This window comes from Typha angustifolia, chromosome 2, assembly GCF_048772165.1.
Source record: "Typha angustifolia cultivar Huaian chromosome 2, ASM4877216v1, whole genome shotgun sequence".
NCBI classification, from domain to species: Eukaryota; Viridiplantae; Streptophyta; class Magnoliopsida; order Poales; family Typhaceae; genus Typha; species Typha angustifolia.
The window spans coordinates 7196692-7209827 of NC_133240.1; the positions used below are offsets into that span (position 1 = coordinate 7196692).

The following is a 13136-nucleotide window of genomic DNA, read 5'->3' on the forward strand; positions in this document are numbered from 1 at the left end:
GATTGGGTGGTCGTGTTTGTCTTATGTTTGGTAGTCAAAGGAAGAATAAATTTGGGCTAAGAATCTAATTCATTTTAAATTGACGTGAATGAATCTTTTCACACAGCTAGATAATAATGTCTGCTTGATTTCGAAATAGGTTACTTCACTGATCTCTATCTCATTGGCCACGTAAATTATTTTTTTTAACTATTAATCTGTTACGTCAATTTAACCTTGTTTAGGACTTCCTATTTCCAAGTTACATATAGCTTGCATTAGTTGCAAGACGTTCCCGTCATGCACTGCTCGCCATACTGCATCAAATGTCTACATATGACATAACTGCAGATGCGTTGCTACGCATTCAATCTTTATCATCTAACACCTTCCGCATTAAAAGAAAAAGTTTCAGTAAGAGATTTAAGTACAAAATTTACAAATCAAAAGAATAGGTAGAGAAAATAAATTTCTTCTGATTTTTAATAAGAATTGATTAAAGCCCACGCTCGCGACACAGATTGATAAAGAGATTCAAGAGAGAAACAAAACCTAAAATGTCTAAGGCCAGCACTTATTCAAGTCCACTTATTGGAGGCCTTAAAGGCTCATCCTATATACTCTCCAATTATGCTCTTAGAAAGCTCATCCATGACTGGGCTGCTGTCGGGATCACCAACCAAAAGCTTGCAGACGTCCCTGTTAACCAGAAGAAGAGCGAGGGTTACCGTTCGACAAAAGTCCGTGAATTGGAATTAGTGTTGAAGTAACATAACTGCATTACCTAGCACACTGCAGCTAGAAGCAAAAGATTTTAATTGCTCCAAACAACAGCAACACCTCCTGCACTATAGGGTTGCAGATGCAAAACAGAGGAACATCATGATCTACGATGACTTGGAAGATGCCTGGTAACTTATCTATTCACTGAAAAAAATAATAGAGAAAAAGAAGGAAGAGACAGAAACTGAACAAAGAAACAGAAATAATATTATTATAGGACTCGTACCTTAGGATAAGATACTTTATCATCCACATGGTATAACTTGAAAGTTGCAACCTTACGTTCTAATATGATATAAGCCCTCATGGCTTTTAAATCTTGAAATTATCCTATAATTGAAAGTTATAAGTTATAGAGAGGCTACAAGGGACGAGAACTTCTATGGTAAAAGAAAACCAAAGCAACTGGTTTAGTTTTTTCTCTTTACCTCTTATCCAAATGATGGTTGAGTGGATTCTCCCCAACCTTAACACGAAAGTGTTGAATGCAGCACCACTTTTAGCTAGAACATTCTCAGTATCCTAGCCACAGGTAGATCAAGCAAGAGTGTTACAAAACTACAAATTAGTTCCATTATGCGGAAAAACTTATCAGTATTTAACCACCTTACATCTTTCACTAGACAAAATCTGGAGACGCAATGTCTTACCTGCAAAACAAATCAGACATAAGTTGAGAATATCTTGGTTCTTGGAAGAACTGACGAGCGATATATATGACACTCGGCCAGCACGTGAGCATACAGGTAACTCTTGACATCCTACAAAGTAAAGACGGGTATTCTACAATAAAATATAATTTGCGATCAAAGAGATGGCGTAGAACATAGAGGGAAACCAGTGGAACATACCATGTGGCGCAAGCTTCCAGGAAATTACTTCACCTGCATCTCTCTTTAGCTTTTAAAGAGGCCCACTGGAAGTAACCACAATTTGCTTCTGGATTGGATGCAGGTCCCTAAGACATGGAAACGAAGCTTTATCATGTTGTTTGCATTTTTTTCCCTATTACATTAAAAGCAAAGAACCTTGTTCTAATTAGTGTGTGGAAGACCATGCACATGTTTGGGTGCACCTGTTTATGTTCTCCACACTTACTGCAGGTTTATATCTAACCTGTCAAGTGACAGGAATTAAAATCACTGCCATTGTTATCAAATGTTTATGACACCAGAAATAATCCTTAACCTACCTTCAATCATTTCCCTTGATACAAAAGATACTTGTGATGCCAAATATGTTTTGCTTATCCTTTGACAATTAACAAAATAAAAGACAATTCGTAAATGTATTAATATATAATGATGCTAAAGGGTGCGACGCTAAATATCTATGTGCAAGGATTATTAATCTTAATATATAGATAGATCACTGTTGCTCTCTCAATCTTTGAAACCTAATATAAGCGGAATTGGAAGAGAGAATTTAGAGATATTCACTATCAAACAAGAGTACCATGTGTAAGGAACCATTTGTGAAGAACTTACAAACTAGCCCAAAGTTGGAGCAAGAGTGAGTGATTGACTGTCCTATTTAATACTACTAACATTACCATTCCAAATGGACTTGTCGGCTGTAAATTCCAACAAAAAAAGGATCACATTTTGTATGTTATTGACAGTCATTCTCTCCTTCTCACCCTTTGAGACATCGTACATATAAAAGCTCATAGAGATGCAGAGTAAGATCTTAGAGTAGTAAATTAAGAGTAACAGTGCTATACAATATGGTAAGATGTTGCAAGTTTAGTACCTGAGCACGAGCACAGACATAGAATAGTCGACCTATATTAGGACCTTTCTTCACAGACCTTGGAACACAAGGTTCACCATGCCCTTTGCAAAGTGGTAGGCTCATCTTCATTTTCTGTTGAATCCGCTGCCACTGTAGCATTGCAGAATTATCCTTCTCCACTGTAAGTGGTAAAGATCCATTTACATCATCCTGATCTTTAACATTTGGATCTGTGCAGTCCTTTCTCATTGAGAAATGACCGTTTTCAGCACTTTCAGTAACATTTTGATAATTTGAAGGTTCTGTAAGGTTAGATAATTCGTCACTAAATTTTCCAGTATCAACTGTAAAATTTGAAGCATTGGTGTCTACAGACTCCAAACCAACACACAGACTAGTGTTAGTTTTCTGAAAAAAGGACTTTATAGTTAGTTGAGAGGATGTGGTACATCTCGCCTTCTTATTCACTGATGACTTGGAGCAAGATAAAGAGACCTTTTCATTCTCCAATCTCAAAGAAGTTCTTTCAGTATCATTAACAATGAAGCTTGCATCTCTGTTTACACTTGGATCTAGATACTTCCTTTTCGAATTTACATTAGGAAGGTGTGTTGCTATTGTTCCAGATGTTATATATTCATCAGAACCTTCATTAGGAATATTCTCAACTGACGATAAACTTGAGAGGCCTTGGTTTTCGGAAATTTGTCCTTTCGTGAGAAAAGATACTGCACATAAACATGTTACAGAACAAAGTGATAAAATGTTAGTATAATAAAGAATATATTGTTCCTACTAAAATATACAAGCAGTAAAGCATATGACATCAGGAAGGATTTCCTCATTCAAAAGGGATATGGGTAGGGGTGAAAACGGGTCGGATTAACTCCGACCCGACCTGCTATCCGACCCGACTCGGATCGGATTCGGATAAAAAATTTCTATCCGACTCGGATTCGGATTCGGATACGGATAGAATTTTTGAAAGAAATTCGGATACGGATTCGGATACGGGTCGGATAAATTTTTCGGATTCGGATACGGATATCGGATATCCGTTTACCCGCATATTTTTTTAAATGATTTACAGTTTTTAGTTTGCTTATTTAAATAGTAAGTATTAATATTATTACTAATAATACATTATATATTATTTATAGAGATTAATTTCTCTAATTTTATATATTTGACATACAAAAAAATTATTTATTGTAAAACTCTTAATAATTTTATATTAATTATATTAAATAAAATATTATAATTATTTTAAATTTAATCAATATCCGTTTAAGATCCGATCCTTTATTCGAAAATTATCCGTATCTGTTTAGTTAGGATATGGTTTTAAATTTTGCTATCCGTCCAATATCCGTATCCGAATCCGTATCCGAACTAAAAATACGGATCCGGATATAAGTTGAGCACTATCCGATCCGTTTTCACCCCTAGATATGGGCATTGGACCTTACCTAAACTTGGCATGCGCATGCAAATCAGCACAGAGCCAGCTACAGCATGGGTATCTACATCCCCTGATCTAATTTTACCTCCCTTAAACAATCATGGATACCTTATATGCACTTCAATGATGATATGAATATTTATTCAAGTCTGGTGGTACTTATACATATCGCAGGTTGATACAAACATGATGCTTGCAGTCTAGGTAAATATCCAAAATTCTAGTTCAGAGTGCAAGATTTCCTATATCTTACTGAATTGTTCTATATCTATCCAGGCATCCTGGTCTATTTTAATTCTAACCAAACAGATAAAAGGGTGTATCTGTATATTGAGGTAGATTGCTCAATCATACATCAACTTTTTCCTCACCGATAGTCTGTTGCCATCCACGAACTTCTGGAATATATCTCACAGCTAAAGAGGGAGTATTGTGGAGAGGAAGATCAGGTATATCACACATAACGACATAAACAGGAACATGATCAGAACCTTCCAGTTTGCTACTTCTCCCTCCTTTCCACCTGCAGATAAGGAAAATTAAACTTAAGGCATGTCATACAGAAGTGTATTACTGGGATACATAAATATTGAACTTTACTTTGGTATATTGCCAGAGTTTCCCCTTCTGAACTGGGTCATTATATCACATTCTTCCACATGGCAATCTAGAAGGCCATGACCTTCTAAATCATAATTTTCATGCAGGCATGATCCAGCTATAAGAATATGGTCAATTCTGGAACCATAATTGAATTCTTCCGCTCCAATCCGTGGCGAGAAACAAGTGTAAGCTTCTTTTCTGAATTGCGCAGGTCCATATAAGTTAATGGGAAAAATAAGCAAAACATGCTAATTATGTCCCACATCCCAGCCTCACCCTTTGGATCTACAAACAAGGAAAACAACAATTCTACCAGAAAAAAGAAAGGCATGCTTCAGAAGTTGGTATGAAATCGAGAACTGGGTCACAAGTCCAGTAGGAATAATTGAGTCAAGAACAATCTCTTTCCATCTCTAGTCTAGTTTGTTACTAAGCACCTCCCTACCATCTAAAAGAGGGGGGAAAAAGAAGAAAAACCATTATAGTATGGTATCTTCTATGCTATATTTGCAACATCACATACTTTCCTGATTGGAATAATAAGTATCGCAAAAACAATAAATTTCAACAACTACTTGATCCTTTTTTAAACAATATCACCATGTAAAAAGTATTTCGCAAATTTTACCAAGCACCCTTACTATAGAAAAAGAAAGTCACAGTAGTATTCTTTACAGAAGTTGCTGGATGTAGAGGAACCTGATACATACAAAGAATGTGCTAAACTAGAAATAATATCCAGAAAGGTATTGTTTCTAACCATTCCTGGTCACAAAGATAAGTGACTTCACACTATTCCAAGACCAAGACAACATGCTTAAGTTGTATACTAATAGAACCATAGTGCATAACGAGAGGCTGCAAAGAATACCTTTCAGGGTGTTTTGATCTGAAAACGTCAAAAAAGGGACCTCCACTATCTCTTAGCAAGGATCTGAGCCATGTCCGAAACCTACCATTTGCAGGATGGGCAAAGCCATTATTTTTACTTAAAGTGAACAAACAATATAATATAACCTGATAGGAAAAAAAAATGTGTACAATAACTAAAAATATTATTCCTATATAGTGTGACCTATTAGGAGGCCATTAATTTCCTTAAGGAAACCATTCAAGTTGATGTTATCCATTTATGGACAAGCTAATAAATGATAATGACCTGATAAACATCTATGGATCATACGCTGGTGAAGGTTCACCCAATAGATGGTCCTACCTATAGTACCCACCTACGTGAATGATTCTAGGACACCTGCCAGTTTCTATGCCCTTTTAGACTCAACTTGATTTAATATCCATTAGGAGGCCAACCTGCAAATTGCAGCCGCGGAGGTGGTTGAACTTAATTTAGACAACCAGTGTAACTTTTAAAAAAAAAACATAGGACCCGAAGTTGATTTCTTTTAGCTAAATAACAGGACAGGTTGTCCACCAAAATGTGAGTGACAAATCAATAATCATTTGAGTTAGTGGAAAAATGATTCTGTATAAAGGATGGCACTACAGAGGAGGGGGCAACGATGACTGAATCTTAGAGTAAACTAAAAGAATGCTAGTAAGTACAGAAATTTCTGATGACCAGAGATTTGACATTAGCATCATAATTATTCTATCAAGGTAATTTTTGTTCCACAGAAAATAGTTTATCAATGCTGTGGGCTTGTTAAACCAAGTGACTATGTAATGACACTCATCGTATTTCTCCATAACTGTGTTAAAAGTAGGGAATACTAAAGGATATAGAAAGAGGCTTACTGGTTTTTCTCAAAACATGGCTCTGCGTCGCACCTATCTATAGCAGCAGGAGCAATGTTGAGATCACCAACGACAAATACTCTTTTCCCTTGAGCCAAGAGATGTTCCCATCTTTTCTAACAGAGGATAAACAACAATCAGTAATAAAATATTCTGGCGGAAAACAAATTAACAATCAAAACAAATGTCCTAATTTTATAAGAATCAGTCAAGTATCGTGTTCAGTCCAAAAAAGTCGATGACTAACTAAATTATGCTATCCTTGCTTTAAAAGGTTGATATAAATAAGGGTCGGAAACACACCCAAAAAAAAGTAATCTACAACGGAAGAAATTAATGACAATTTCTTCTTTGGAAACCAACACAATCTGCAATAAGAGAATGTGTACCTTAACAACATAAGAACAAACTACCATATAGTGAAAACTTCAAAATGTAGTAGCCCATAAATATGCCAACAAATTTACCATCAGATTGCTCACTGTCCTTCATGTTCTTATTCGTGCAGTTATCCCATACTTCAGAGAGACCAACTGATAAAAAAACATAGTGTACAGAAGCTGTCTAGCCACACAAAGTCTACAAGTTCCTTGGTGTTCATTTTGAGTATGTTTCAACTTTCAACTGTTTGTTTCCTATTGTAGGTACTTAAGTTCTCTCTATCGCCATGACACAATTCCAGATCATTCAGAGTTATTTTTTTCTTCTCCTTGTGGCGGCTTCCTAATAAATTATGTGCCAGCCTATCAAAATATGTAACACCTAGGTCAACGAGGTTACATCAAGTAATCCCTATACTACACAGTTCATCCTACAATACACAATCACCTTTGCATGTCTTATGAAAGAGGTTATCTCTAGTAAGCAAACCAACGGGATGAGGCAACAGAAAAAGGCTAGTTTGTGGAGTAAACTTCACCATATAGTGCTTTGATATATTAAATCATATGACACCTAACAATTCTTTTATCGAGTAATCGATATATCAACAACAAAGCACTACCTATTCCTTTGCTTAAACTCATGTGGGATTCCACAGGCAATTATTTGATATGGTAGTAAATCAAATCTACTCTTGCTGAAGCTTATGTGCAAATCCTGCATCAGTGAAGTTAACAGGAAGTGCAACTCATAATTCATAACAAAACAAGTATGTGAAACTAGGAGAATGCATTTCCTAGTTGAAGATATGTTGCCTTATAAGAGTTGATGGAAATCCTAGGAAGGAATAGTTTGTGCAAATAGCCAAATAACCAAGAGTAGCAAAAGATGTCAGTATAATCTGGAGTAGATCTACAGGAGTTACTGTAAGCAGTTTTTTGTAGTTCGTAGAAAAAGTTTTAGCAGAACCAAGAAGCTTACCTGTAATATGTTGAAGAACAAAAGTTTAAACCGGATTCGTTCTTTGTCATCGTCTTCAGCTCGAGGGCCATATATATTGAAAAGGACTGCACAAGAATAAATAGAATCCAGGATTCATTAACAAAGAAAAAATTACCAATGCAGTAACAGGTGCATTCAAACTGTCATTAGGCAGATGAAAGAATCAACCAATATATAGACTTCAATATTACACATGCAGAACATAAAGCACATTTTATGTTTCATTTATTTGGTCAAATAATTGGCTTACCGAAATGTCCATGATCAGTGATAACACAACGCCCCTCACTATCGACCTTCACTAACTCCTCCTTTGTTATATCCTCTAGATCCTCCACTTTCACTGGCATTTCAAGGAGGAAATCGTTTGGTGTCTCCCTGTTTCTTGAACGCTCAAGAAGGCCAGTAAAGCCTTCTTCTGCTGCTAGTGGTAAAGCCACCTCCCGACTAGCAAATGCTGAAGCCACCCGGCAAAATGTTGCGACACCTACGATAGTTACCAAATCCATTAGAATTGTGTGCCAATCTGACATAAATTTGCAACAAAAAAGTTCCAAATAATTATTTTTTAATCAATTGTGTGGTTCACACAAAGTGGGTATATTGAACATTATTACTACATTCAGAACAAGTCCAGGAAATATGTTGACAAACAAAACTGCATAAAAATATAACAATAGTTACATAAAATAGTTGGAAAAAGATCAAGAATTCTACAGAAGTCAAGAAAGATAACAAGATTCATTAGATATCTGCTAATAATCTAAGAATCTTACTAGTACCTACAAGTTGTATTTTCACAGAGAGAGCAATATATAGGATCTGATTAAAGGAGTAAAATAGTTTGCAAGATAAAACCTCAGCTTCCTTTGTTCTTGATAATTTTTAAATCCAGTGTCAAATTCCCTAATACCGAGACACAAGTAGGCTTCATACTCCATACTACCCAAATTATAAAGCCCTAACCCCAAATGTAACATGAGGACTTAAAGCAATACAACCTTCCCAGGATCAACATGTGCACAAACTCACAACATTTTCTTATAGTATTATCGCACTACATGGGAAATAATATTTGTGTTGCTGGTTCCCCTTCTTTTAACAACTTTCCTAAGCAGCATAAGGTGAAGTCACTACAGATAAGAAAAATGTCAGAAAAAACAGAAATTGGCAAATCGGTAGCATCATTCTTTTACTCATAGAAACCCTTCTCAAACCAAGATTAGCATTTTAACAATTTCATGAGAAACACACAAATTAAAAGAGTCGGTTCTGATATCCATAGTTATCAAATACGGACCGGACCAGGTGGTCGAACACATGAACCGGAGAACCAACCACTAAATCAGTTCGATTTTGTTATTAGACTGGATAAGCAATTGACTCAATAAAAACTAGCTGACCCGGTGGTTGAATTAATGAATCGTATAACCTAGCTAGTTTTTACGTACCGACCGGGTCAACTATTTTTGCAAAATTGCATAATTATTCTATTCTATATCCTAATGATATATTAGTCCTAAAAGTTTAAAAATATTTAGCTTATAGCATATGTGTTGTTTTTAAACTAGTTGTTTTACACATATACCCTTGAAAAGTCCCTTATTTGCTTGTATGTCTATCTAAAGTTACTATTTTCATGTAAATCTCTCAAAATACAAATCTTTTGCATGTATACCTTTTAAAATTCTTATTTTTTTGCATGAATAAACTACCATTAAAATTTGAACAATTATTCTTGTTTTCAAGTATTTCTCTTAAATAATAACATTATTATATTTTTATATTAAATAACTTAACTTGACAATAACCATGAGGATATCTATATAAATAATATTTGTTTTAAGGGATATACATACAATTATACTACTTTTATAAATCTTTATTTATTTTTGAATTATTTAGATCTATTTATATATTATTTAGATATTTGTAAAAATCAGCAATCCAACCGGGTGAACCATCGGGTAAACCACCGGTTGAACCAATAACCCAATGACCTGATCCTTAACTAGGTCAATGTCCGGTCCAGTTCTAATAATTATGTTAATATCTAGTTCGATAGAACGTTAAAATTTCTCCAAATAAGAGAAGACAATTATCACAGTTAACCATCCGGAAATCAGATGTGCAATAAATGGGCATCAAATATAACTCAACCAACCAGAATATCCTCTGCGTCCTTTCTTAGAAGTACAGGTGCAGGAAACAAATGCCTCGTATCCGTCAGCCATCGTTACATCTGCAGACAGCTCTTGCCTTGATAATTTTGTTTCCTGCAATGTATCAGCTTTTACTATAAGTAGAGTAATTATCTATAGAATGTAAGAAATATTTGGAAGAAAAATTTTCGTTAAATAAGATATGATACTGGTTCAGACAGGCCCATTGTCCTACTTTGTGGCACCATGATTCTGCCCTCCTCTTACATCCACATAGGAGTTGCACCTCATGAAAGTATCTCCTTAATTTACAATCTATTTCTTTTTCCTTTTAATACTACAAATGGATGGATCATTCAGTTACTACTATTTTAGTGAACAGCCTTCACTCATATTACTGTTATTCCTATACGAAATAAAAGTGTCAATATTAGAAATCTAAATTTTTAATAATGATACTCCAGGGAAAAGAAAAACGACCCTAAGGTACTTCTTTATATCCTAAAACCAGATAAATTACCAATAATCAACTTAGAGACCGGAAAGGAAGAAATGTGCAAAAGATCCAAATTTATCCCTTTATTAAGTGACATTGTTAAAAAAAAAAATTTGAAAATAAGAGAAGCTATCCTAGATTAATAAATTATATCCAACCAAAAGAGTTCACTTCAGTAAAAAAAATCAATTTAGTGATTGAAAAAAAAAAGAACTTAACCCGGAGCAATCTACAAACAACCCATACTATAATCAACTCCATTCCAACCAAACATTCTCGAATTGGATAAAATAAATACCAAATTATCCTTATAAACTATCGGATTGAGCTCGGGCAAAAGATAGGGTGAACCTGGAAGCAGATGATGTCGGCGTCGAGGGCGTTGAGGAGGCGGAGGAGGGAGCCATGCTGAGCGACGCGTTGGCGAAGTCCGTTCACGTTGTACGTCACGATCTTCATCGCCTCGATTCCCTTTCCTTTTCTCCTCTTCCAAATTCCTGCCCTAAGCAAACATAAACATGGACGTCGAGGCGAAGTGCGGAGAGGGGGAAGGACCGAAGGAGACGAGTAGGACAGGTGGCATGCAGGGAAGGCAGGGTTGAAGACGGATCGAATGCATACAAAATCCGCATCCACTTCACTAATAACAGAATCGGGTATTGCCTAATTTATAACATTTAATATATAAGAAAACATACTAGAGATAGAGATTGCCTCATATCATAAGAACTGCAATAAGATGTTTTATTCTATTGTTTTGCACTACTTTGGTAACATCGTATACCGTATAGCTACATGAATAATATATATTCTTTAAGACTTATTCATATCCAAATAAGACCACCTAAATAGGGATTGTGAATCTTAATAATATGAAGGCGAATAGCAAATATGAATCCATGCTCGATAAAACTCGGTTAAGCAAGTAGATTATATCGAATATTATCTGAGCATGAATAACCAAATCTGAATCCATACTTAATAATACTCGGCTAAGCAAGTAGATCAAATTAAATATTATCCCAACATATTTTTGCCTCTAGTGGGGGGAGGGGAAAAAAAAAGTTAAAAGAAGATATGTTTCATCGATTTCGTAAAAATCAAATTCCAAAGCATGGTTTCAAGAAGCTCCTGCTCTAGCTTTGATGACTCGATTATCTTGCTATGTGGTGTTGCAATGGCGTATACAGTGCAGTCTATTTGGGACTTGTATTTTATGAGTATATAGGATTGATAGTCATTGAAAATAATAGTGTAAGAGAAGTATTTGTATAAAAGAAAAAATAAATAAATTTGATAATAATAAGATAATAGGATTAATTACGCTGACACCCAAAACTATACCTAGTTTTTACGGGACCCGTTAAACTTTTTTAAGTTACAATATCACCCCTAAATATCGAAAAAAATTTAATGTTACCGTTCTGTTAGTGTGTGAGAAAAATTGGACGAGTCAGCTTACATGGTAATCATATATTTTTTGAAATGACTTAGATGCCCTCATAAACCCTTTAATTAAATTAAGATAAAAAATATATTATTATAATTAAATTTAACTTATTATCAAAATTTACGTCTTCCTCTCCCATCATCACCTACTTCTCCCTTCACCATCGACGACTCCCCTTCACCATCGACAACCACCCCTCACCATCGCCGGCCATCGACATTGCCTTCCCTCCGTCGACTTGCGACAACTAGGAACCAGTTGGCCAACCTCCCCACTATCAGCTTGCCTTCCTTCTACTTCTCTCGTCTGCGCATGTGTGCCGATAAGGAGCCAAGTAGCCTCAGTAATGGTAGCCAGCGAGGCCACGCTCTCCTCTCCGGCTTTGTCTTCTTGATCAATCACTTGCGCATGTGTGCTAGTAAGGAGCCGAGCAGCCTCAACAACGACAGCGAGCCAGGCTGCGCTCTCGATCATTGTCTTCTTAATCGGCCGCTTGCACATGTGCGTCGGCGCGAAGCCAAGCAACCTCCGCAACGGCAGCGAGGGAGGCCATGAGACAAGGAGACTGTGACAAGCTCTGCTGCTAAGCTGCATGGGATAGGGGGCCATGGAGAGAGAAGAGTGGAGGGTAAAAAGAGAAGATGATATTATTTACTATTTTAATTTATTTTTTAAAATTAATAATATTGTGATATATTAATTAAGGATATAGTTGGTCATTATGTATTTTTCGTCACTGCCGTTACCCATTTCACTTTGCCCCAAAAATTTAGGAGGTGATATTGTAACCTAAGATCTTTATGAAAACTAGGTATGAGGAGGTGTCAACGTAATTAATCCTAAGATAATATTTTTGTGTGCATTATGTTGTAAAAGAATGTGTATTTCATGTAAAAAATATGTGCCCTTAGTTTCAATTGCTCAATAATTATATTATTAAAACTTAAGAGCTTCGTCAGGATTCTGTTGTTACTTCCCTCGCTTTAAGAGCTATCTCCACCGGCAATCTCCTTTCTTTCTCTCTTAGCCTGAGTGATCTATTATTAAAACTTAAGAGCTTTGTTATGATTCTGTTGTTACTTCCCTCTCTTTAAGAGCTATCTCCACCGGCAATCTCCTTTCCTTCTCTCTTAGCCCGAGTGATTAGGAAAGGGGAGGACATTTTCCCTCTCTTTAGGTGCTTCTTGAGCTATTTCTCATATTTTGGCCATAGGGGAGATGAGTTTATTGATGACTCTTCCCCTCCTCTATAAGCCATTTCCCGACTTGGTGCCTATTTAAAGTTTGACCTTAGACTTAGCCTTACTGCGGGATATGGATTGGCCATAG

At 35.9% G+C, this 13136-nt stretch overlaps 1 protein-coding gene across 9 annotated transcripts; it reads right to left on the bottom strand.

Annotated features, from left to right (window-relative positions):
• Positions 1-375: 375 nt before the first annotated feature.
• Positions 376-10910, bottom strand: LOC140775824 (DNA-(apurinic or apyrimidinic site) endonuclease 2). Of its 9 annotated transcripts, none has more exons than XM_073119341.1 (15): positions 10709-10910; positions 9864-9975; positions 7950-8186; positions 7679-7764; positions 6317-6432; positions 5433-5513; positions 4559-4759; positions 4330-4481; positions 2515-3224; positions 1614-1720; positions 1374-1412; positions 1191-1284; positions 989-1092; positions 764-822; positions 376-678 (listed from the first exon to the last, which is right to left on the bottom strand). In XM_073119341.1, exons 1-10 carry the CDS (start codon positions 10814-10816, stop codon positions 1643-1645), a joined length of 1881 nt encoding a protein of 626 aa, XP_072975442.1. In that variant the 5' UTR covers positions 10817-10910; the 3' UTR covers positions 376-678; positions 764-822; positions 989-1092; positions 1191-1284; positions 1374-1412; positions 1614-1642. The 9 variants fall into 9 exon arrangements, with proteins under 9 accessions (XP_072975442.1, XP_072975408.1, XP_072975418.1 ...); XM_073119307.1 differs by having other exon boundaries at positions 764-827; XM_073119317.1 differs by having other exon boundaries at positions 764-899.
• Between the last annotated feature and the right edge of the window lie 2226 nt (positions 10911-13136).